Below are 27,652 nucleotides of genomic sequence, written 5' to 3'. Positions count from 1 at the left end.
AACTAGGCCAAATCCATATGTCAAACTTTAGTTGGCCACACAACCCAACTTTTTTTAAGCAATGGTCTATATCGCAGCACCACATTTCCTGATTGGTGAGAATCCAGCTTTTAGCCCTTTTAAAGAGGAAGTAAACCCTGATGGGTTTACTTCCTCTTTCATTCCCTGCAAAGGTAAAGCATAATGGACTACTATGCATCATCAAAAATAGATGGAGCTTATGATCATAGAAAATAATTATTGCACACATTATGGCGATTATTGATCACATCTATGCAAGTGTGTGTGTGTGTATATATATATATATATATATATATATATATATATATATATATATATAATTTTTATTATTATTTATTTAATTTTTTTTTTTTCAGGCTAAACGCATATTGATCCAAAAGAATCGATTAAGGCTACCCTGGAAAGTACATTAAAATACTTAGCAGAAATGTTACTCCCCAATCTCTATAGTTGTTATTCAAGAGCACATTTACAGGACCTACCCAAAGGTTTTTCAGGCGCAATGCAGGCAATTTCAGGTAAACCATCAATCTATGTGCAGTTCATTTCCTTCTAAATTGATATTCGGGCAAATTTTTAGTTTTTTGTTTTTTTGGGGGAAATTTGGATGTATCCGAGTTTCCGAATTACAATAGTAATGCATTTAAGCAAATCCAAACATAAGAAAAAGGAAAATCCGACGGAATTTGCATTTTTAAAAAGAATACAATAAAAAATAAAAGAACAGAATTCAAAAGACAATAAAATAGAATAGAAAGAATATAACCGTTATTCAAATAGAATCAATTTGAATGGAATAGAAAAAAATAATAGAATAGAAAAAAAACAGAATAGAATGTAACCATCATTCAAATTTCAAATGCAATTCAAATGGGATTTGATTCAAATGCAATTCAAATGGAATTCGGTAAATTCAAATAGATTTGAATACGAAAAACAATGTCACATGTCTAGTGTCATGTAATAACTGGGGGGTGGAACCCTGGCATTTAGCTACAGGTGGAGGGCACAGGTGTTCTGTGAAGCCCTGCTGCCAGCAGTTTGTCAAACTCTTACAGATGATGGGGCAGTATGAACCCAGGGGGGATAAATGCCTGGAATGCAAGAGGTCTGAGTAGCTTGAAAAAGTCTAGACTTGTTTTGAAATGTTGCTGTGTGGAAAAGCAGTTTGGTTTGTACTGCCATGCAGAGACGATCCGCCAGATACGCTCACTACGCAAGCTGAATAGGGCTCCGCCGGTTTGGGGGGCCCTGATAGTTGGATTGGCTCTGCTCAGGGCCGGACTGGCTGCCCCTGGGGCCGCCGCCGCTGTGAGGGCAGCGGCGCCAGAAAAAGTATGGCTGCAGGGCCGGGTCGACGTGCAACTGCACAGACACCAGCGCTGTTCCGAAGTTTGCCGTGCTCAGAAAGAGCCTGTACACGCTCTGCAATCTTTGGAAAGGCGGGCGCATGCGCAGTGGCACGATGGCGCAGAGAAGTGCCATTTTTAAAAGTAAAGCAGTAGCACTCAGTCTGGTGTGTGCTGTGCCTCTTCCTATATCCCCCCTGCAGCCTCTGACCTCCCATCCCCCCCCCGCAGCCTCTGACCTCCCCCCGCAGCCTCTGACCTCCCCCCGCAGCCTCTGACCTCCTGTCCCCCCCCGCCTCTGACCTCCTGTCCCCCCCGCAGCCTCTGACCTCCTGTCCCCCCCCGCAGCCTCTGACCTCCTGTCTCCCCCCCCCCCCCGCAGCCTCTGACCTCCTGCCCCCCCACCCGCATCCTCTGACCTCCTGTCACCCCCCCGCAGCCTCTGACCTCCTGTCACCCCCCCGCAGCCTCTGACCTCCTGTCCCCCCCCCCCGCAGCCTCTGACCTCCTGTCCCCCCCCCGCAGCCTCTGACCTCCTGTCCCCCCCCCTGCAGGCTCTGACCTCCTGTCCCCCCCGCAGCCTCTGACCTCCTGTCCCCGCCCTAGCCTCTGACCTCCTGCCCCCCCCCCCCCGCAGCCTCTGACCTCCGGTAAACATTTAGGGGATATTTAAAAGTACATATAGGTAAGCCTTATTATTGGCTTACCAATAGGTAAAAGTCAGAGGTGGGAGTTTACTCCCACTTTATGGTTGCTCCAAGCTGGCAAAAAGTCTCATCCTTGAACCAGGCATTAAATAAGACGGAAGAATCTCTGCTCTCTATGTGGAAGCGGTGATCTCTCACTGGCATGGCATACTGCCAGAGGTCAGTTTTTTCTACTCAAGCTGTGGTTGTTTTCTAAAGAAAAAGAACTGAGAGATTTTGCTCACCTTGTTTTGGCAGACACACAGCTCTTCACTCTGCAGCACCACCAAAGAACAGGGAGCAAAGAAAACCATTTTATGTGTGCCTTTCTAAGCACAAGGCACCACTAGCCAAAATGCTGAAACTAGATAGGCATGCAGCCCAACACGTAAACTTGCCTAACCAATTGGCAACTGCAATACGTGTGTATGTATATATATATATATATATATATGTGTGTGTGTGTATATATATATATATATATATGTGTGTGTGTGTGTGTATATATATATATATATATATATATATATATATATATATATGTGTGTATATTTATATATATATTTATTTTGCAGTTTGCCAGTGGTATACCAGGGTTATGGCTGAAGTGATTTTTAAATTTTATTTTTATTTTTTCCTTGAAAGTGATCCGAGTGGCTCATTAGCCACTGGATTGCTTTCCAAAGCAGTGGGAGGGGATGTTATTCCCCCCGCCCACCGGTGTCTCCTCGGGCTTACCGTTTTTCACCGGCTTGCCCGAGACATGATCCGACGGTGCCGCCGGCTGGTTACAGAGGCAGTGAGATTAGACTGTCTCTGCTTCTATGGCCTTGGAGGACCAAAGCAACATCATGTCACTTCCAGTCCAGGGTGGAGATAAACAATTTTTTAAAATCTTTTTTTGCTTCTAAAGGTATTTTGACCCCATCCATCAATCAATCAAGAGGACCTGTCATCCTTTTTTCGATGACAAGGGATTGCAAGGGAAATAAAAGTGCTAAAAAAAAAAAAATGAAAGGGACTGTAATTTGTCGCCGTTCCACAAACATGCGTCATTTTAAAGCATGATATTTTGGGTATCTATTTACTCAGAGTAACATCATCTTTCATATTATATAAAAAAAATTGGGGTATTTATATTGTGTGTGGTTTGTTTTTGTTTTTTTTGTTTTTGTTTTCATTAAAATAGATATTTTTTTTCCCAAAAAAGGTGCGTTTTAAAAACATCTGGTCAAATACCAAGTGACATAAAAAATTTCAACGATTGCCATTTTATTCCATAGGGTCTCTGCTATTATTTTTTTAATATATATATATATATATATATATATATATATATATATATATATATATATGACAAAAAGTGACTTCTGCACGAAAAGTGTTTTAATGAAAAATATCAAAACATCCAAAGTGTATAGGCCATCACAGTAACAGTTTTGGGCTAATATAGATCACGCCCTTCTTCAAAACATGGTGCCTACATCATCAGTTTTCGGTAGCACCTATGTTTGTGAGCAACTATTTTCAAAGCTGAAGCATACGAAGGGCAAAATTAAAACCAAAATATCTGATGAGCACCTTAAGAATTCATTGAGAATTGCTACTCCATCCAACCAACCAGATATTGATGCATTACAGTTTATCAAAAAAAAGTACTCGGGTACATTATAGCGGTGATCTTTAACTTGTGATCTGCCTGACCATTTCTGCTCATCAACTATCCTTATTGTCTGTTTGACCCAAGACCATTCCTCTTCTTCCAATGTGCCAGGGAAGGTCAAACGGCTGGACACTTCACTAGAGGGAGGATATACAAAGCTCTATATGTAATACAAAACTTGAAAGATGAAACCGATTAGGGTAAAATTTGAACATTGCACTAAAAAAATCACTTGACATTAAACACTACAACAATGACCCAAAATAAATTCTGTCTGAAAATACATTTTTACTTTACTTTCCTTGTTAATAAAGTAGCTGAGGTGATGAAATAAAAAGATTATAATTTTTCTTTTATATATATATATATTTCATTTTTCAGGAGCAACAACGTGAAGGGAAAATTAAAAGAGTAATTCAGGCACAAGGTACTTGTGAAGCAGATCGGGAGTTATTAAAGTTGAGAATGGTTCATAAAGTTTTTTTTTTTTTGAAAGGTGTTTATTTTGGTTTTACAGCAAAAAGTACAATGGAAACTGACTTGCATTACAGGTACGGAAGGTGCTAATGACTATACCAAGTCATATAGCCATTAATGTACAACGGGCTGGTAGTCCGTGATGGAACAGAAAGATCCCAACAACATTCATACAGACACACATTCAAACCCACACCACACACAACCCCATATCAATGACAGATTTTCAAGGTCCCCCTATGTAACAGAAAGTTCCACACAGAACCATCCCTGGTTAGTGAGTAGGCAACCTTCAGACTGAGTTACATTAGTGGATGACTCAGTAAAACACATGGCCAAGTATTATTCTCCACAATTTTTTTTTTATTGAGCATTAAAAAAATAAAATTAGACATACTATCTGCCAATAGAACTTACAGCAGAGTTCCACCCAAAAATGGAACTTCCGCTTTAAGCACATTTGGCATGTCATTTTTTTGGGGGGGAGTGGGGGCTTCGTTAGGAGGAGGACTTCCTATCCCACTTCCTCCTTCCGTCCAGGGACCGCCAAGGTGACTCCTCCTTTCGCCTTAGGAGGCCCCTCCCTCTAGGCAATCTCCTGGGACACGTGACAGGTCCCAGGAGATCACCTGTCCACTCAGGGAGTGCAGTGCGACTCACGCTTGCGTCGTGCATGCCCAGCCGTGAAGCCGAAAGCTGTTACGGCCGGGTGCCCAGAGTAGCAATGGAGGCACTGGCAGAGAGGAGGGGGAGAGGGGCGACGCTACGTTCGGCCGCATCGCTGGACCGTGGAACAGGTAAGTGTCTGTTTATTAAAAGTCAGCAACTACAGTTTTTTTGTACCTGCTGACTTGTAATAAACATAAAAAGCCTGGAACTCTGCTTTAACCTAAGTGCATTCTATGCATCCGAAAATATACCAAATCAAATCATTATTCAACCCAAAAAAATGTCAAACCAATAATTCCAAGGCCAATAATAAACACGTTATCTCCTCCAATTCCGCAACATGTCTGGTTGACGAATGACCATTCAGAAACAAACTGAAAAGCACGAAATGAAAAGCGTGAACCGAAAACCGTTAAATGAAAAATGCCATAAGAAAAACGCAAATCAACACTCATCCAACATCTGCTAACATGAAATTAGCGGAAGGAGCCCAAAGGGTGGCGCTAAAGAGCTGAAAAACCATGTAGTACGTCTAGTACCCCACTATGTTCCGAATTGTTGGCCAACAGTTGTGTGACCGTGTGTATGCAAGACAAGTTTGAGCCAACACACTTCGAAAACAAAATTGCATGGTTTTGTTGGCGGAAAGTCCGATCATGTGTACGAGGCATTCGAGCAAGAATCTTTGCTAGTATTTTTCCGTCATTGTTTAGGAGAGATATGGAACAATAGGACCCACATTGCAAACTATCCTTACCAGGTTTGGTTATGACAATGAGTGCTTAATTCATAGTTAGGAAGTTTCTCTGCTTAAAGCGGAGGTCCACACAAAAATGGAACTTCCGCTTTTCAGAACCCTTCCCCCCCTCCAGTGTCACATTTGGCACCTTTCAGGGGGGAGGGGGTGTAGCTACCTGTATAATACAGGTATTTGCACCCACTTCCGGGCATAGATCACCGCGGTGGTCGGTGACCTACGCCACTCCCCCCCCCCCCCCCCGCTGGGAGACACACGGGTCCCAGAGACGGCAGGGACCATTCAGATTGCGCTGTGCGACGCAGTAGGGAACCAGGAAGTGAAGTCACTTCCCAATTCCCTTACCAAAGATGGCAGCAGCAGCATCCGAGGACCGAGGGTCTGTTCGGCCTCGGATGCCGACATTGCGGGCGCCCTGGACAGGCAAGTGTCCTTATTTTAAAAGTCAGCAGCTGCAGTATCTGTAGCTGCTGACTAAAAAAAAAAAAAAAAATTGGGCAGGCCTCTGCTTTAAGAGAGTCCTGGAATGTCTTAAGGAGCCTAGGAGCCAGGTCTTCTGTGTGCCTGGTACCATTCTGAGGGGAGGCCATCTAGGCCCGAAGTTTTACTGGTTGGTAAGAGGTGTATGGCTGTAGTTACTTCCTCCAATGTGATAGGTTTATCTAAGGGAAGTTGCTGGGGGTTACTAAGTGCTGGAAAGTCAAGTGATTCAAAGAAACCCATAAAGGCTTGCTCTAAAGGTAAAGTTGTATCCTCATAGAGCCTGCTATAGAATTCTGCAAAGGTTTGGTTGATGGTCAATGCGTCAGAGGTAGCTGACCCATCCGGGAGTTTCAGAAATCAAACTGTCCTGAAAGTCTGTGTGGGCAAGATATGCAAGAAGCCTACTGTTTTTTTCCCCCATGCTCATGAATATGAGCAGAGAGATATAATTGTTGCTTCCTAGTCAAATCTACAATATGAAACTATTGTAGGACCAACAATTGGCCACGTCATTCAAAATGGAATCTGAATGAAACAAGGGTCTGTGGTCCAAAGTCAAACCCACCTCTATTATGGAGTGATCAGACACCGTCTGCGAAAGATATGCTATGGACTGGACACACGGCAAGAGGTCACCCGTGGTCAGTGCATAGTCTATTCTGGAGAGGGCAGCATAAGACCTGTAATGGCAGGGGAACACCTTGTCTGGGATACTTCCAGCACCATAAATCTACAAATCTATAGGTATTGCACCCCACACAAAACAATTTAGATTGTAAAGGCTTGAATCTAATTTAGGCTGCAACACAGTTAAAATCCCCAAGATGAGCATAGGACAGTTAGGCAATGTACAATAAATTCAGAGAACACTGTAGCCATGACCAGAAGGGGAAGGTATACTGTGACCAACAGGAGGGGAATTAAATATATAGTCAGATAAGATAATATACTGCCCCTTTAGGGTCCATAATAACTTGGTGACATGAAAATAGTAACCCTTTATGAATTAGAATTGCAACCCCACGGGCCTATTTAGAATAGGTAAGAGTGGTAGTTATGGGCCACCCAATGTTTTTTCAGAGCCAAAATCTTAGAACCTATGAGATGAGTCTCCTGGAGACACAGGATGTGCGGTTTATATTGCTTCAGGGCCTTGAAGACAGATGCTCTTTTAAATTTAGAATTCAGTCTGCGGACATTCCACAAACAAATATTTACCTTAGACATAGTGTAGACATTAAAACCTCCAGAGCAGGAGGGACTTCCACGCATACAACATACACACAACAGCAAAATGATGTACAATAGCATAATCATTATCCAAAAAGGGTAGCATTACCCCTGCCCAGCTCCAAAAAAGGGGAGTGGGCTTATACCCCTAACTTGTAATATGCATGGGGTGCATGGCCAGAAACAGAAAGCAAAGAATTTCAGAAAAACCAAATGGTCAGTGTTCAACTAAAAATCAGGGGAAGTTAGAGTAACTCGTCCCATGGCAGCTTGAGCCAGTTACTCTCCAGCAGGAGATGTGTATGGTCGACCAAACTTTCGTTTAACAAATCTTCAGTAGTGGATAACAAAAGCATAAGGGGACAAGGGGGGGAGATGATTCAGCTTTTCCAACTTAATGTGCGGACATCCATCAGGTAGGTGGGTGTGGTAGTGATTACCACCAAGATAGGACATCTTGCAGGGAGTGGAAGAATCAAACCCTCCCTTGGTGGGTAACCCGGAGGGCAGCAGGGAAGAGCATGGAGTATTGTATATCCCACTCGCAGAGTTTCTGCTTGACACGCCTATAATTGGCTCTTTGGTTGTGGACTGTCACAGAGTAGTCGGGAAACAGGAACACCACAGCGTTGTTGATCCGGAGACATCCCTTCTTCCTGGCTGCCCCCAAAATGGAGTTGCGATCCCTGTAATTAGGGAGATGAATCACCATTGTACGTGGAGGGTGTCTCTCAGGGAGGGGATGCTCAGGGACTCGGTGGGCCCTCTCAATCACGAAATGGGGAGAATTGATTGAGGCCAAATTCTTGTTCAAGCCAACTTTCAAGGAAGGCTACAGGGTCAGATCATACCAACCAGACGCAGGTTATTCCTGCTGAGACGGTTCTTGCGGTCATCCATAGATCAGACCAACCAGATGCAGGTTATTCCTGCTGAGACGGTTCTCGCAGTCATCCATCTTTAGCTTCTAGGGTTGCAATCTTGCATTTGGTCAGGATGGGGTTAATGGTGTCCTCTAAGTCACTAATCCGTTTTTCAGTCTCAGTGACCCGGACACACTTCTGTGTGGTTTACCTCAATGATACCGAGGACCTCCAACAGTGTAGGCCCCTTGCCGTCATCCGTGACATCCTCTTCTGGGGTCGCTTTCAGGGACACGTCCAAGGGGTCTGGGAAGGTGGCGGGAAGGCATCCTGGCTGTCCCCAAAGAGATCAAGAGTGGAGGCTAGCCACCAAAACGCCACTCTAGGATGCAGAAAACTTTCCTAACTGGGAAGACTTGAATTAGAGACGATTTTCATCTATGGTTGATCAGGATGCTGCAGAATAGTAGGAGATACCAGAGCTGCACAGAAACACATCTGATCACCTCCCACGCTAGGCCACGCCCCATGGTTTATAAAGTTTAATCACTGGCTATTAGCATATTTTCACGGACATCACCCACATGTAAAACATCAAACTATGTGTGTTATGGAGCATTGGCATCCATTCCTAATGTCATTCCAATGCCGATATAGAGTAAGCAGGTACACTCGCACTACTACACACCAATGTAAATGCTCAAATTTATTGTCGCACACTTTTGCCAAAAATGATTCAGGCCATATTTTTTTTTTTTACTTGCTTTTGAGGCTTTTTTTTTATTAGCCACCGCAATACCGCTGTACATATACAGTATCTCACAAAAGTGAGTACACCCCTCACATTTTTGTAAATATTTAATTCCATCTTTTCATGTGACAATACTGAAGAAATTACACTTTACATTGTAGCAAAGTAGTGAGTGTAAAGCTTGTATAACAGTGTAAATTTGCTGTCCCCTCAAAATAACTCAACACACAGCCATTAATGTCTAAACCGCTGGCAACAAAAGTGAGTACACCCCTAAGTGAAAATGTCCAAATTGGGCCCAAAGTGTCAATATTTTGTGTGGCCACCATTATCTTCCAGCACTGCCTTAACTCTCTTGGGCGTGGCATTCACCATAGCATCACAGGTTGCCACTGGAGTGCTCTTTCACTCCTTCATGACGACATCACGGACCTGGTGGATGTTAGAGACCTTGCGCTCCTCCACCTTCTGTTTGAGGATGCCCCACAGTTGCTCAATAGGGTTTAGCTCTGCAGACATGCTTGGCCAGTCCATCACCTTTACGCTCAGCTTCTTTAGCAAGGTAGTGGTCATCTTGGAGGTGTGTTTGGGGTCGTTATCATGTTGGAATACTGCCCTGCGGCCCAGTCTCGAAAGAGAGGGGATCATGCCCTGCTTCTGTATGTCACAGTACATGTTGGCATTCATGGTTCCCTCAATTAAATGTAGCTTCCCAGTGCCGGCAGCACTCATGCAGCGCCAGACCATGACACTCCCACCACCATGCCTAATTGGAGGCAAGACACACTTGTCTTTGTACTCCTCACCTGGTTGCTGCCACACGCTTGGCACCATCTAATCCAAATACATTTATCTTGGTCTCATCAGACCACAGGACATGGTTCCAGTAATCCATGTCCTTAGTCTGCTTGTCTTCAGCAAACTGTTTGTGGGATTTCTTGTGCATCGTCTTTAGAAGAGGGGACGATGGCCATGCAGACCAATTTGATGCAGTGTGTGGCGTATGGTCTGAGCACTGACAGGCTGACCCCCCTCCACCCCTTCAACTTCTGCAGCAATGCTGGCAGCACTCATAGGTCTATTTCCCAAAGACAACCTCTGGATATGACGCTGAGCACGTACACTCAACTTTTTTGGTCAACCGTGGTGAGGCCTGTTGTGAGTGGAACCTGTCCTGTTAAACCGCTGTATGGTCTTGGCCACCGTGCTACAGCTCAGTTTCAGGGTCTTGGCAATCCTATAGCCAAGCCCATCTTTATGTAGAGCAGCAATTCTTCTTTTCAGATCCTCAGAGAACCATGTTGAACTTCCAGTGACCAGCATGAGAGTGAGAGCGATGGAACCAAATTTGACACACCCGAGACCTTGTAACACTAACGAGTAACATGACACCAGGGAGGGAAAATGGCTAATTGGGCCCAATTTGGACATTTTCACTTAGCGGTGTACTCACTTTTATAGCCAGCGGTTTAGACATTAATGGCTGTGTGTTGAGTTATTTTGAGGGGACAGCAAATTTACGTTGTTATACAAGCTGTACAATCACTACTTTACATTGTAGCAAGGTGTCATTTCTTCAGTGGTGTTGCATGAAAAGATAGATTAAAAATGCCAGGGGTGTACTCACTTTTGTGAGATACTGCATGTACGGCCTAGTATTGAGCTGGCTATACTAGGATAAATAACGACAGTGAATAAAAAAAAAATCTACTTCCCGTTATAAAACATATCCAATAAAAAAAATCTAATTTAGACCAAAATGTAATTTACTACATATCTTTGGTTAAAAAAAAATTCCAGTAAGTGTATATTAATTGGTTTGTGTGAAAGTTGTGATTTCCAACTAAGGTGTATACATGTATATAAAAGTGTGCGGCGCTACCTTAAAATACCAAACGATATGAACAAAACAAAACAAGCAGAAGACAAAATAAATGTGCAAATAGCAAAACTCAATGCTAAAAGCACATACACCACAAATGTGTATACTGGCTAAGAAGTGTAAATCACCTATAGCAATAAAGTAAATCACAATCGCATATAATGTGCATCGATGCAGACGAAGACGATCCATGAGGTACAAAGGAGACATTGCTGGAAGTGGCAGCAGAGGAGAGTGGAGATCCAATCGATATGGAATTTGAGGTGAAATCAGAAGAAGAAGAGAGGTATGTGAGGGATGATCAGCAGTCTATGGAGGAGGATAGAATAACGGGGACATTTATAGAGGAGGACACTCCTACAGAGATCAGCACAGTACTGGCACTGGATTACCTTGTGGGATTACCCTGTGAGACTATCTTGTGAGGATTACTGAGAGAGAAGGAACCATTTCATCTATTCCCCCTACATGTGTATCTGACCCTGCGGGGTCTAGCATTAAGGTGAGAGACTGGGGGAAACGGGGGATGCACTGGTGGAGCACTGAAGGTGGTTTGTGGAACACGTCTATTTCCGAGTGAATACGGCATGTTGTTATCAGCATGTTTGGATACTGTATTTATTTATTAAGCACTGGAACATCAGCTTGAACATTTTTGGACACTTTGTTTTTTTGTTTTTTTTCTATATTTTTATCACCATTTTGCGATTTTTGCACATTGTATGTGATCTTCATTTATCACATTGTTATAGGTGATTTGCACATTTTATATTGTATTTAATTTTTATTATTTTGTAAACACTGGAACAGCAGTTTGTACATTTTCTAGGATATTTTTTTAGTATTATTTTGTGATTCTTTGCACATGTTATGCGATTCTTTGCACATTATATGCGATTGTGATTTACTTTATTGCTATAGGTGATTTACACTTCTTAGCCAGTATACACATTTGTGGTGTATGTGCTTTTAGCATTGAGTTTTGCTATTTGCACATTTATTTTGTCTTCTGCTTGTTTTGTTTTGTTCATATAGTTTGGTATTTTAAGGTAGCGCCGCACACTTTTATATACATCTTTTTAAAAAGTGTTGAGAGCATTATTTGTGTTGGCAGCTTCCTTGTGTTTTTTTTAGTTAATTAGCCATTTATTAGGAATTAGTTAATTTAGAGAGGTTGTGCGCACTAGTACTTTACTTTTTTAAGGTGTATACATATTGTTGTTTTTAGCTATAGATGCTAAACTGGTAATGGCGGTCAGTGGCGTCACTGGGTTTGTCACCTGCTGCTGTAAAACATGGTGTCACCCCCCCGGATGGGATTGGGGTGATGGCTGGAGCGGGATGGGATAAGGGTGATGGATGGAGCTGGAAGGGGATGAGATCGAGGGAACGGATGGAGATGGGATCGGGGGAGGAGGAGAATGGAGCCGGGATGGGAGCGTGGAATGGATGGAGCTGGGATGGGAGTGGGGGAATGGATGGAGCTGGGATGGGATTGGGGGAATGGATGGAGTCGGGATGGAATCGCGGAGAAGGATAGGAAGGATGGAGCCGGGATGAGATCTTTGGTTTCGGGGGTTAGAGAATATGTGCTAGGGGGTGCTTTGGGAGGGGAGAGGAATTGTGCTGGGGGGGTAAAACTTCAAATCTGCCCCCCCCCCTCATCTAGCACAAGTCCTTTCTAACCCAAAACAAAGCACCCCCAGCCCATAACCTCCTCTAACCGCCCCACCTCCTCCCTAAAATCACTCCTGGCAGCATAAATGTTACCTGCCAATTCCCCCCCCCCCCCGGTGGATGCTGTGGCGTGGTGTTCCTCCTCCTCTGCACTTTCTCCTGGTCTGTGCACATGAAATGTTAGAGCCGAGGAGGAGGTGGCTAATAATCCAGTCTGCAGTGAGTGCAGCCGGCGGGGAAAGAAATTTGATTGCGGCACGTGGGAAGGTTGGATGACTCCAGGCACCCTGTCTGTCACTGCCTCACTCCCCCCCCCCCCCACACACACACACGTATGGAGCTTAGGAGATCCCAGTCGGGGAGGAGGGGGGAACTGTGACGCCCTCTCAATGCGGCGCAGATGCCAGTCTGCACCTGGTGTCACCTGGGGGTGGGACACATCCCCATAGCTAAGCCACTAATGGTGGTGATCAGTAACTTATACTGTGGGAAGCAATCTGTCACTAACAAAAACTGGCTGGGAGGGACAGTAACTCACTGACATTGACATTAATACAGTGATCAGTGATAATACTGTACTAATGACACTGGCTGAGAAAAGGTTAACATCTAGGAGCATTTAAGGGGTTAACTGTGTACCTAACAAGTGTAATGTGTGCTGCTTTTACTAACCAATCTGGCAACTTTTTCTCCCTGCTTTTCAGCAGAAAAAACAGCCAGATTACTGTTCTGTTTGTAAACACAGAACTCTGTGCTGTGATTGGACACTGGACACAGCGAATCAACAGGTTTTAGCTGAAATCAATCATAGGCTGAAACCTGCTGACAAACTCATGCTGTGTCCAGTTACAACACGGATCAACAGGGAGTATGAGCATGCACGCCCCAAACCTGGAAGTAAGCTAGCAATGTACATGTACGTTGCTGTGCCTGCACCTGCTGCCCACTTGCAGTATGTTTGTGGCAAGTGGTTAACACAGCAATAAACAAGCATGCAAAGATGCAAATATAGCCTTAACAGACCATTGGCTTGTAAACTGGTGATGAACTACGTCTTGCTATATAGGAAAGTTCTTCTGTAAAAGGAACTTCAGTCAAGTTCCTCCACCCCAAACTCGCTCATCCATGTCCTTATAGGAGGTATCAGTGATTACTTCATAGTGCCAACATCCTAAGTTAGAAGCACTAACTTTAAAGTGGTTGTAAACCCTTACAAACCACTTTGACCTACAGGTAAGCCTAGATTAAGGCTTACCTGTAGGTCCAAGAAATATCTCCTAAACCTATACAGTTTAGGAGATATTTACTTGAAGACAGCCACCGCTGTCTACAGCACGTGCGCATGCGTGGGAATGACGTAATCGCAGCGCCGGAGCAGCGAGACGAAGAAGATGGACGCTCGGAACTACAGGGGACAGCGGAGACTTCGCTGGCTCCTGTGTCAGGTAAGTGACACATAATGGACTACTATGCAATGCACAGTAGTCCATTATGCTTTACCTTTGCAGTGAATCAAAGAGGAAGTAAACTCATCAGGGTTTACTTCCTCTTTAACTGCACTTAGGTATATATATCAATCATGATGAGGTAGAAAAATTGTCTATTAGAACACATAATTAAAAAAGATAACACGGAGTGTACATTACAACAAACTGAAGGTGCTACAACTGTAATAGGATGGTGAGATAGAGGAGATCCTCTATATCGCTATCCTGCTACCGTTGTAGCACCTTCAGTTGTTTTTTAATACATTTTGTATTATCTTTTTTAATTATGTGTTCTGATAAACACTTTTTCTAACTTAATATAATTCTTATATATACCGTTAAAGTCCAAATCCAGGGGGAAGACATTTGTTTGATCCATGTCCTTTATGGACCTTGCTTTGTGCACTGGTGCACATTTATGTTGGAACAGGAAGTGGCCATCCCCAAACTGTTCCCACAAAGTTGAGATTATGAGTTACCAGTACCATGGACTGTCCAGCTGAAGTGGTAATCAACAATCCCAGATGAAGATCCAATGGGTTCAGTGGGAGGACAATATTGCATTTAGTAGAAATTAAGATAGATACTTCTTGCCAATATTTTTTGATACTAGGGCAGTCCCACCAGATATGGCGTAGGGTTCCCAATTCATTACAACCTCTCCAGCATTGTGGTGAAATCCAAGGAATAAATTACAACCAGCCTGGTTGAAGTAAAATACCACTCGTGAAAAAGCTTTTGTGGGGATTCCCAGTGGGAGATAGAATATGAAATGCGTAGGGGTTAGGTTAAAGTTTGATGCCATAGTTTAGGTGAAGGCGGAGTGTCTGTGAGTGAAGACCAGAACTTGATTGAGGGGGACGGCTGGTCGACAGGTGTGGTTAGCAAGTTGTATGCCAAGGAGATTCTTTTTGACTGATTGGATGTTAAGCATTCCCTGCAGTTTCCTGAATATTAAATTTTTGTTTATTTCTTTATAACAGTGATAATTACATATCCACCAACCTGGACAAACCCTGGGATAGAACATTTTCAGGTGATACCTGTGGACACAACATCTGAAGAATACAAAACCGTAAAAAAATATTTTCTGCAAACCTCCGGACATTCATATAATGATGTACAGGTAGAGTATTATGTTTTTATTTTTTATGCAGGAAAAAGAGAAAATTTCACACCCCCAAATTACCTTGTTAATTGTTGTGCCAGGCTTAAAATTTGAAAGAAGGGCATGGGTAAATTATGCTTATCCTCTATAAACAATAAGACTAAAAGGCATTATCTGGCAGCTGTCCATGCATGATCTGCAAATGATTGTTCTACATGCATTTTGTTGACAATTGAGCTTTCAGGAGGAATCGCATAGCTCCCAACTGACCCTGATTTCGAGGGACTGTCCCTGATTTGGAGCAATGTCCCTCTGTTCCTCATTCCTCCTCATTTGTCCCTCATTTTGGTCTGATCTATGTAGAGGTATATAAAAAAAGTACTTTTTATCCATCAAAAAGTGTTTTCTAGCACCAAACCTTTCACCTGATTGCTGCATTTGTAAATTTCAAAAGCCAATATAAATGAATAGTGGTAAAAAAAATTTTTTTTGTACAATTCTCCTTTAAGGGGGCGTGGCAAGGGGTGTGTCCTATGCCTGCATGCTTTTGCTGATAGGTGTCCCTCATTCCCATCTCAAAAAGTTGGGAGGTATGGAACTGAACTCTAAAAGCTTTGCCAAAAAAAATAAAAATCTAGTCACCAGTTTTTCCTGTGGTTTCCCAGCAGCTAATATTTGCCTCATTACTGATTTACCATGCCTTGTTATGCAGTGTCTCTGCATGGAGGCAACCATCTTGGTATAGACTGTGCTTTGCTTCCTCATGTTAGAGCTTCCAGCAAGGGAGCAGAGTCAGAAGAGGCAGAGTCCTAAATGATCTTACAAAAGCAGATATATTTGTTTACCAACTTCATGCCCTGGAGGATTTTATCCCCTTCCTGACCAGAGCACTTTTTGCGATTCGACACTGCGTCGCTTTAACTGACAATTGCTTGGTCATGTGAAGTTGTACAAAATTTACGTCCCTTTTTTTCCCCCCACAAATAGAGCCCTCTTTTGGTGGTATTTGATCGCCTCTGCGGTTTTTATTTTTTGCACTATAAATATTTTTTACTTTTTGCTATAATAAAAATCCCCCAAAAATATATATATATATAAATTGTTTTCCTTCATTTAGGCCGATATGTATTCTACATATTTTTGGTAAAAAAAAATCAGACGATCGGCTCTCCTCTACTCGTGTCTGACAGACACGAGTGAGGAAAAGCCAATCACTGGCTCTTCCTATTTACACTGTGATCAGCCGTGATTGGACACGGCTAATCACGTGGTAAAGAGTCTCCGTTGGAGACTCTGTACCGAGATCGTAGTTGCGGGGTGTCAGACTGACACCCCGAAACAACAATCGCCACGATGGGTGCCCCCAGGGGTGCGCAGCAGCTCAAAATCCCGTCATTTGACAATGTGCGGGCGGCAAGTGGTTAATCCATCAAATGGGGTCAGTTAGCGTTGATGAAATTGTATGTATATGGGTAGGAAGGGTAGTGCTAAATGACCCATTCTCTGAATGATCTAAAGTTGTAAAGGTTGTGCCTTAGGGTTCTGTCTTGGACAAATGCTGTTCAATTTGTTTATTAATGATATAGTGGTAGACCTAGATGGCAGATGAAGTTCAGTACTGAGAAATGCAAAGTTATGCACAAAAATAAACATGCAAAATACACATTGTGAGGGGCTTCTCTAGCCACTGCCCGCCGGCTGTCATATGACGTCCTTGACTTTGAGCGGATATATCTGAATGATGTCTGCAGCTACAAGCATCATTCAGATATCTGCTTTTTCAGCTGGCGATTCCCTACACCATAAGAATGATCATAGCCGATCTATGATCGTTTAGAGCAGGGATATGCAATTAGCGGACCTCCAGCTGTTGCAGAATTACAATTCCCATGAGGCATAGCAAGACTCTGACAGCTACAAGCATGACACCCAGAGCAAGAGGCATGATGGGACTTGTGATTTTGCAACAGCTGGAGGTCCACTAATTGCATATCCCTGGTTTAGAGGCTGGGGCAATGATATGATGTCACTCCCGGCCTCTGCATTCGAACAAACGGTGTTGACTCGTGTAGGAAGTGGGAATCGTTTTTTAAATTTTTTTTATTTCAGGCTTCCCAGCCTAGAAGTGAGATTTGGGGTCTTATTGACCCCATATCTCACTGTAAAGAGGACCAAATAGGAATGCCATATTCTTATTACAAGGGATGTTTACATTCCTTGTAATAGGAATAAAAGTGATTTAACAATAAAGAACAAAAAAATTAAATAATTTAAGCGCCCCTGTCCCCGTGTGCTCGCATGCAGAAGCGAACACATGTATATGTCCCACCCACATATGAAAACTGTGTTCAAACCACACATGTGAGGTATCGCTGCAAACGTTAAAGTGAGAGCGTTAATTCTAGCCCTAGACCTCTTTAACTCAAAACAGGTAACCAGTAAAAAATGTTAAAGCTTCACTTATGGGAATTTTTAAGTACTGAAGTTTGGCGGCATTCCATGAGCGTGTTAAATTTTGAAGGGTGACATTTTAGATATCTGTTTACTTGGCAGAACTTCATCTTTCACATTATGTAAAAAAAAAAAAATGGGCTAACTACACCTTTTTTTTTTTTCTTTTTTTTTTTTCTTTTTTTTTTAAGCACAAAACTGTTTTTTTTTCCCCAAAAAAATGTGGTGGTTTGACTGGCGGCCTTATCCGCATAGCCCCCTGAATGAAAGCCCGCACAAGGGAATGTGATGCAAGTGGCTTCTGGAAAAACACTGACAAGGCCGAAATCTGCACCTTGATAGTGCTTACGGCCAAATTCATTTCTAGGCCTGACTGGAGGAAAGCCAAGATCCTACTAGTGACATACTTTCTAGGATGCCATCAACTGGGTTCACACCAGGAAACATATGCCTTCCAGATTTTGTAGTAAATAAGCCTGGAGGCCGGCTTTCTGGCATTGACCAAAGGAGAAAGGACTGACCCTGAATGCCCACGATCCCTCAGAATGTGGGTCTCAGCAGCCAAACCGTTAAACTCAGACTGTGTAAAGCAGGATGATAAATTGAACCCCGTGAGAGTAGATCTGGCCGGAGAGGGAGGATCCACGGCCTGCCTACTGCCAACTTCACGATCTCTGCGTACCAAGGTCACCTGGGCCAAGCCGGGGCTACCAAAAGAACCGACTTTGTTTCCCTCTTGACTCTTCCCAGAAATCGTGACAGGCGGGTACGGTGGGAAGGCATAAATTAGATTGTACTGATCCCAGGGAACTGTCAGAGCATCTGACCCCTGAGCAAGTGCATCTCGTCCTTGACACAAACTTGTCCAGCTTTCTGTTGAATCTGGACGCAAACAGATCTACGTCTGGAGTGCCCCACTTGTGACATATGTTCCGAAACACGTCAGGGTGCAGAGCCCATTCTCTTGGGCACAACTGCTGGCGGCTCAGAAAATCCGTCTGCCAATTTTCCACTCCTGGAATGAAGACTGCAGAAAGGCATGGAACATGCCTTTCTGCCCAAGCAAGTATGCGATTCACCTCTTTTTGTGCAACCAGACTTCTGGTGCCACCCTGGTGATTGATATAGGCCACTGCTGTGGCATTGTCGGACTGAACCCGAACAGGGAGACCCCGTAGTCTGTAAGACCAGTTTATGAGAGCCATATAAACTGCCCGGATCTCCAAAACATTTATGGGCAATAGCTTCTCGATCGCAGACCATTTCCCCTGCGAGCATGTCTCCTCCAACACTGCTCCCCAGCCTGTCAGGCTGGCATCTGTAGTTATAATCTTCCATGGAAGAGGAAGAAAAGTTTTGCCTTTCAGCAGATTCTTGGTTTGTAACCACCGAACGAGACTCTTGCGTGTCCCTGGGGATAGACACATAGGAAGATCCAAGGCCTGGGGCTTCCTGTTCCAAGCCGCAAGGATGCATCTTTGCAGAGGCCTTGAGTGGAACTGGGCGAATGGAACGGCCTCGAAGGAGGCGACCATTTTCCCTAACAGTCTCATACACAACCGAATGGGGGAAGATCTTCTGCCCAGAATTAGGCGCACCAGACCCCCTATAGCCAAGGCTTTTGGCCTTGGTAAAAACACCCCGCCCTGAGCGGTGTCGATGACCATGCCCAGATACTCCAACCTGGTAGCAGGCTGTAGGGACGACTTTTCTAGGTTTATAATCCAACCTAGGCTTTCCAGGTGTTCTAGCGTTCTGGTAACACTGTGGTTCAGGAGCGCTACTGTTTTCTCTATGAGAAGTAAATCGTCTAGATAAGCCATCACGGTTATACCCTGAGCTCTTAGGTTTGCCAAGAGAGGGTCTAGAATCCTTGTGAAGACTCGAGGAGCGAGACCAAACGGCAAGGCCACAAATTGAAAATGGCGCAGATTTACCGCGAACCTTAGATACTTTTGGTGTGCGGAAAAAATTGGCACATGAAGATATGCATCCTTGATATCTATTGATGCCATAAACTCTCCCCTTTGCAGGGAGGAGACAACAGAGCGTATTGACTGCATTCAGAAGGACCGGATGCGTAAAAACAGGTTGAGATCCTTCAGATCCAGGATAGGTCTGACACCTCCATTTGGCTTTGGAATGGTGAAGAGATTCGAGTAAAAGCCTGAACCCTGTTCTTTTGGGTCCACTTCCACTATCACCCCCTGGAATAGTAAGTGATCTAAGGCCAGAAATAGTGGTCTTTGCTTTACTGGATCCCTGGGGATCCTTGACCTTAGGAAGCGAGAAGGTGGAATCTCCTGAAACTCTAGCTTGTAGCCCAGAGATAGCGAGGAGGTTACCCACTTGTCCCGGATCCCTTCCCGCCAGGCTTCTGCAAACTGCAGGAGCCTTCCCCCCACTCGGCTAAGCCGGGGTGCCCCTTCACAAGGAAGCTTTTGGGCAGAAAAAGAACGCCTAAATGATGGTCGTTTGCTTTTTTTGATTGGAAGGAGAGTAGATTTACCCCCTGAAACTTTTTGGACAAACTTGTCTAATTCTTCTCCAAATAAACGTTCCCCCTTAAACGGGAACCCAATCAAATGCTTCTTGCATGATAGCTCAGCTGCCCAATTTTTTAGCCATAGGGCCCTTCGCATGTGTACCAACAGGAGAGACAAACAAGATGCTTGTTGGATAGAATCCAAAATCGCATCAATCATAAAACACAGAATTTGCAGTATTTATGCATAATCCTCCACTTCCTCACTGGGAAGATAGCCAAGCATCTGCTTAACCTGTTCCTTGAGGAACTGACACAACCTCAAAGCTGCGATTGTAGGTTGCACTACAGTGCCAGTCATGGAAAAGGAGGCTTTCAATAATGTTTCCAGCTTCTTATCAGTTGGATCCTTAAATACCTGAGCATTATCCAAAAGGACAGGTCAGGTTTCTATTGACACAAGAAACAGCCGCATCGACAGATGGGACCCCCCATTTCTTGGTGAAACTTTCCTCCAGAAGATAAAGCATAGAAAACCTTTTAGGAGGAGCAAACAGTTTATCGGGATGTCCCCAATCCTCATACAACAATTTATCCATTAAGGGATGAATTGGAAAGGAAAAGGCAGTCTGTGGGATTTTCCTGACCCCCAGGGAAGAAACAGAGGATGTGGCGACCTCAGCAGCGGGCATTCTGAATGTGGTACGCACCAACTCAGTATAATATTGGACTGTTTTCTGAGTGCCTGGAAGGAGGGGACTCTCTCCTCTTCTTCTGACTCATCCAACTGCTCATGATCCCTGTCCCAAGATAGGGATCTCTCCTCATTGTAGGAGGTGTCATCTGAAAGAGGAATCTCAGCAGAGGGAGGGGATCTACCCCTTTTTCTGCTATCTTTTAGGGAAGCTGAAATAAAATTCATGATTCTCCCTTCAAAACCCTCCAATGTAGCCTTAAGGGAGTCTTCAGTGACATATACCGAATGCTTACTGCCCACAGCTCCTGTGTCTCCTGTGCACGGCTCACAACCACAGGATTTTTTGGGTTCCTTCTCAGAGGAATCTCTTACCTGGACCTTGTAAAAGACTCTGCCAGAAACTTTTGTGCCACTTTGTAAATAGTACACCAAGTCTGGTTTTCCCAGAGCCCAGTCTTCCAATAGGAGAGGACTTGCAGGCAAAACCTTGTTTCTTCGGCTGACGAGGCCCGGGTACCATATCATCTTGGGAGTCAAAATATGATGTATGTCCCGTGATGTATGATCAAGAAAAAAAAAAATTTCTTTTTTTTTATAATTTTTCCAAAGATTTGTGGCAAAAATAACATCTTCAAAAGAATCAATGTGCCTATCAACAAATACCTTGGTGTGTCACCTTTCTAAAACGGGGTCATTTGGGGGTGTTTCTACTGTCTTGGCATTTTAGGGCCTCCAAAAATGTGATAGGTAGTCAGGAAATTCAATACCCTTAAAAGCCTGAAGGTGGTCATTGGATTTTGGGTATGTGGCTAGGCTGCCAAAAAGTCTCACACATATGGTATCCCCATACTCAGGAGAAGTAGCAGAATGTGTTTTGGGGTGTAATTCCATGTATACCAAAAGCATGTTTGAGATATACTGTATCTCATTAAAGTCACAAGTTTGTCTGAAAAAAAGATAAAACAATATTTTTTAGCATTTTCCAAAAACTCATGGCAAAAAATATAATGTTCTATATTCCATTTGTTGGTGGAACAATCACAAGTGAAATATAAGGATTGCACATTAATCAATCAATTTGCATGAATTAATTAGGTTATGAATAACATGTTTGGCATGTTTATATATCAGCACGAATACTTTGCCCCGTCCACGCGGTCGGAGATTCTGACAACCAAAATAATTCCGGAAGAGGTCCGGAAGTGATGTTGCATACACACGGTCGGACTCAGTTGTCGGAAACTCAGATTGTACATAACGTGATGGCGTTATTTCGTTACGACGGGACTACGTTCAGGCTAGTAGCCAATAGCTTTGGTCTACAAATTTGATCTGAGCATGCGTGGCACTTTGTCCGTCGGAGTAGGCTACACATGATTGGAGTATGTCCGATCGGAGCATTTTGTCGAAAAATTTTACTGGCAAGTTGGAAAAGTTGGTCCGTCGGATATTCCGACAGACACAGTCCGATGCAGACCACACACAGTCGGGATATCAGACAAAACGGTGCGATAGGAAACATTCCGTCGGAATCTCCGACCGTGTGTACAAGGGCTAAGAGTCACATAGGTAACATAGGAGGACTATACAGCACTTACTGATTGATTAATGACATTAGTTTATAACGAAGAACATTATGCATGTTATTTAAGTGAATATTTTATTAATGGAATTTATTATTTTGATGTTGGTTTGGCATGTTATGTTTTGATATGTTTTTAATCTAATATAGAAGAGCAGTTGTTTTTGGAAATAAATGTGCCTAAGCAGCTTAATGAGAGAAACTAAATTTTTAGTTTAGCAAAATTTTAGTAGTCAATAATTTTACAGCAAACTCCATGTTTTCAAAATCATTCTGGTCAGCCTCAAACAAGAACACCACCATTGTTAGGATGGTGGAGACAGAAAAATATAGATCAGGTCGATGTTTGCAAAAAGAGAGAGCTTTGAGAGCCTTCTGATTGTCTAAAGAGTTTATTTAGTGCATTCTTCTGTGATGAAGAAATTTCAACTTTCAAAATACCATACCATAATACTGTAAGTTCAAATTCTGCATTCTATATTATTTACAATAACATTTTGCAACATCCCCACTACAGTCAGTTGATATGTCTATCAAGTAAATTACATTTTTTTCAGACATTTTGCTCTTCAGACTCACATGGCAAGCTTAATTTCATTTGTGTAGGCTACAATGAAAAAAACAAAACAAAACAAAAAAAAAACAATAATAATTGTTCATATATAGAGCTTATGTATTAAAAATTTTAATTTAGTCAAAAGTTATTTTTTTTCAAAAGCAATAGTGTCCATGGGAGTGACTGCATACACAAAGCATGACAAGCCTTCATTAGAGCCACCAAATGATGGGCAAACACCGAAACTGAATGACAGGGACTGCCAAACACTAATAAGGATTGCGGATAAACACTCAGCTCAAAGTTGCTATTTCCATAAAATGTTCTGCAGACAACTTTACAAGGTCAATACCAACGCAAGAGATGAAGCCAGTGACAACGTTTAATTTAAATTTTCGATTTTTGTTTGCTGGTGAAGTCTCAAATGTTTTAAAACAATATTTAGCTTTTCTAACCTGCTTCAGTTTAGGTAACTTATGCCTGTAAAGATGCTTGCAAAAAGTATATAATGCAGCAGATTTTCAGATGCAAAGGTATTAACCAGGTGCTGAAGGGCTACCATGAATAGCATCAAAGAAGAAGATAGATTGCAGATGAGTGGTTTACTCCCATATGTCTGCTGTATGTCAGCTCTGTCATTTAATAATGTTATACCGAATTTCAGTTTTCTGCTATATTATTTATTTTCACAGGAGGGTGCTAAAATGGAAATGTCTGCGGGATTCTTCCTACTTTTCCTGCTCTTTTCTCTAGGTATGTCTTCCTAACCAAATGACTTAGTTGCAGGGAATGTCAAATATAAAAGCAAAGACTAAAGCATACATGGACTTTAATATTTATTTGTGTCCAATTTTGGAAAATTAGAAAAAAAGTTTAGCGTTTACCAGGCCCATCCTGTATTTATGATCAAAAGTGAGATTTTACAATACATATCTAACCCACCCCCCCCCAAAAAAAAAATGTAATACATTGCAGCTCACCAATAATTTTAGTTTATTTCAAGTTTTGTTTTTTCTTTTTTGAACTGGTAATTTTGCCAGAATTTCAAATGAAAAATAGGAAAAGCAGGTTCTAAAAAAGTTTGTTTGTTTTTCTAATCATTACTTGGGTCAAATAGATATTCATTTTCGACCACAGTGACAAGAAAATTCGAAGAAGCAGGTTGAGAAAAGTTTCTAGAATGGTAACAGTGTTCAGCATGTGGCAGTGGTGGAACTACCAGGGTCGTAGCAGTTGTAGTTGTGACTGAGCCCTGGAGTTCCACTACTGTGGGGGAGGCCGAAAAGCCTGGGAAGTGGCTCCAGGGTTTCTGGCCGCAGTTATGAGCACAGAGGGGGTTATTTACTAAAGGCAAATCCACTTTGCACTACAAGTGCAAACTACAAGTGCAAAGTGCACTTGAAATTGCACTAAAAGTGTACTTGGAAGTGCAGTTACTGTAGATCCGAGGGGGGGGGGGGCATGCAAAGAAAATAAAAAAATTGCATTTTAGCTTGCATATGATTGGATAATAAAATCAGCAGAGCTTCCGCTCATTTCAGATCTACCCCTCAGATTTACAGCGACTGCATTTCCAAATGCACTTCCAGTGCAATTAAAAGTATATCATCTCGCCCCCTCCTATGTGTCCCTGTGGCCTCACTCACATGCCAATCCCTGGTAGCTCAATGCCTCGCAAAGGGAAAATCATCTAGTGCAGGAAAGGCCAGCATGCACTCCCTCCACAAGGGATCCACAGCTCTCCGGGACAGCCTTCCTTCATAATTCAGCTTCTTAGTGATTGAAAAGAAGGCAACACACAGGTGGGTCAGACATTGAGGGGACTGAAGAGAGTGCATTGTCACCTCCAGAGCTCCTCTAACAACACAGCATCCTGCTGGGGTTTCCCTGGTGTGGTGCACTACAATCCTCAGCATGCTCTGCCATGCTATGTGTATGTATAGCACAGGCTAGTAGGCCTTGCTTGCTGACCACTCCAGGGCCCAAGACTCCATTTATGGTGAGTGAAGCGTCCCTCCCATCCGCTCTTATCTCGCCAGTCTGTGAGCACACTAATGTAAGGGAGAGCTCTGTGGACTGTAATGTAAAGGGGGACTCTGATGTAAGTGGGGGCTTTGGTGAGTAGAGACCCCCTTACATCAGGATTCCCAGAGTACCCCTTACATCAGTGTTCCCCTTTACATTACAATCCACAGAGCTCCTCCTTAGGGTCCTTTCACATGGCCGGACTCTGCCAATCGGATATGCCTGCTCAGCGGGAGATCTCTCCACTGATCTTCGCCGAGCAGGCAGATGATAGGTGCGTGTCTTCTCCACTTGTGCAGAGCGGACACGGGCACAGCTCACTGTTCTTTATGGGCAGGCCTGCCTGTCATCCAATCCACTAGACGGATGGTGAATTGATCCCCATCTATCTGTTTCATTGGATCGGATGCAGGCAGGTGTAAATGGACACAGCTGTTTACATCCACCTCCCCACATAGAACAATGGGTTCTCCGATCGCTTTGCACATGCCCTTATAGTGCAAGTGGAAATTCTGAAGACTCTGAAGCAACAGGGGTTCTGGGAACCCTGATTAAAGGGGAATGCTGGGAATGATGATGTACGTGGATTCTCCATTTACCAGAGATCCCCATATATATCAGAGTCTGCAGTGTTCCCCCTTACATCAGAGTTCTCACTGTTCTTCCTTAAATCAAAGTCCCCAGAGTTCTCCCTTATATCAGAGTCTACACAGTCCCACCTTACAGGGTAAAGGAACCGTGCAAGTTCAGATGTAAATGGTAAACTGCATATTCAGATGTAAAGCAGAACTCCGTGGACTCTGATGTGGGGGGGGGACCCTTGTGATTAAATAAATACAATTAGAATGGTTATTTGATCACAAAATATATGTATAATGTACACTACAAAAAAATAATTTGCTGTGTGCTGCTAAAGTCTTTGGGTTTGGCTTGAAGAAAAGGTGGCAACCCTGTCCAAGACGTCAGGAAGTGGTCCTACTGCAGGATCATAATCAAGGGGCCCCCACTGGGAGTAAAAGACCCCAGGATTATTGGTAAAGGCCCTGGGACCAGATGCCAGGCGGGCCCTTCATGGTTCCTTGCAACGGGGCCTTGTAGGTTCTAGTTGTATGTTCTCTGGTATGTGTTTTTTGTTCAGTAAAGTTCATTCATTTCAAAATCAAATGTTAAAAGCAAAAAAAAAAAAAATCTTTCAAATGACAAACAAATGTTCTGAGAGTTTTCGGGACAAATTTTCCTCCCCAAGCAATCGACTCAGCTTAATTGCTTCTGATCAGTGCTTTCACACTGATCATCTGGAAGAAAACGGGGAAGAAAAACGCATGACCATTAAATCCTATGGAACTCTTCACACTGGTCAGTTTCAGGTCTGTTGCATTTCCAATTATCCCAATTGACGCATTACAATTATGTAAAAAATGCATCCAAAATGCACATTTTTGGTGCGTTTTTGAGTCTCATATCCTTTTTTCACAGGTGCAAAATACACCAGAAATGCGACAAAGATGCAGTAAAAAAAACGATGTTTTTGCCACATTTTTGCAAAGAAGCAGTGTGAAAGTAACCAAAATCGCTCAGAAGGGAAGTCATGGCGATTTAATAGTTGATGTTGAATCACACATTGATCGGATAATAAAACTGAAGCATGTATGACTACCATTAGGTGGGACAGTTCTCTGTCTACAAAGTACAAGAGAACTATATTAGGTGGTCAGTTACTTTATAGGGTATGAAGGAGTGGAAAGAAAGTCAGTGTATAGAATGGAGAAATGTCACATGAAGGCAGCACTTATTTTTTTGATGAAATGTTTGATTTATTGGATTTTTCTAATAACATTGTGTATCACTTTATTACACACAGTATAATTCCTACCAGCTCTGTACCATGGTCCCTCTCTTTACATTACCAAAGGAAGTCCCATCATTTTGCATATTATTCTGCTTTACATAAACCGTCCTCATTACTGGAGATAAAAAAAGAAAACGATCTGTTAATCTTAAAAGCCAACAATCTGCGTGTGGCAATCCAAAAATCTCAAGATGCTTTCATTGTATCTGATCTGTATGTTTTGTCTTTACATATGAGGTATTGTGAAATGATATAAAACTTCAACTGACTCAATAGTAGAAGTATGTACCTCCGTTATGTATGTATTTATTATTTGTCAGGTAAAGAAAATAATATAATGTTTTTTTTTTTTTTTAGGATCCCTTGGACAGATTAGAATGGCTAAGACTCCAAATGTCATCCCTACATCACTAAGAGGGACAGTCTCCCTCTCCTGTAGAACCCGTAAAGCTGTAAATTATGCAAATCCAAAATTCCATGCCTTACCCTGGAACCATCAGAAACCGGAACAATCTCCTCCTTTAATTATATATCACGCCTATCGCCAAAATACCGCAGTTCCAGACCGATTCAGTAGAACTGTATCTATACCTGATGTCGTTCTTAAAATTACCAACTTTGAAATACCGAATGAAGATGACTATTACTACATAAAGCACATAGAACACCCGAACACACAGTGATACGGAGCTGTACAAATACCTTCTGCATGTGTGCATGTGTATTAGTATGCATGAAATCTGTATATACTTCCTCAATCTAAGGATCTTCATCTTACAGTTATCCACCTAGAATGAAATGGAAGGTGATCCCTGGATCATATAGAGAAGTGAAGCTATACTGGAGACTATGACCCCAACATATTGTCTTCAATTCCAAATTAAACAAAAGCATACTTTTGAAA

At 42.8% G+C, this 27,652-nt stretch overlaps 1 gene segment (V, D, J or C); it reads left to right on the top strand.

The window, feature by feature from the left end:
- Nucleotides 1-445: 445 nt before the first annotated feature.
- LOC143973850 (Ig kappa chain V-I region S107A-like) lies at nucleotides 446-27,652 on the top strand. The segment is given in 5 exon segments: nucleotides 446-539; nucleotides 4,101-4,146; nucleotides 14,979-15,121; nucleotides 23,567-23,627; nucleotides 27,106-27,652. Coding segments are annotated over 2 exon segments (375 nt in total).

This window comes from Lithobates pipiens, unplaced genomic scaffold (genome assembly GCF_037356315.1).
Source record: "Lithobates pipiens isolate NorthernLeopardFrog02 unplaced genomic scaffold, aLitPip1_a1.2 Scaffold_123, whole genome shotgun sequence".
NCBI lineage: Eukaryota > Metazoa > Chordata > Amphibia > Anura > Ranidae > Lithobates > Lithobates pipiens.
The sequence above is the reverse complement of the archived record's forward strand: the minus strand, read 5'-3'. Positions and strand labels throughout refer to the sequence as shown.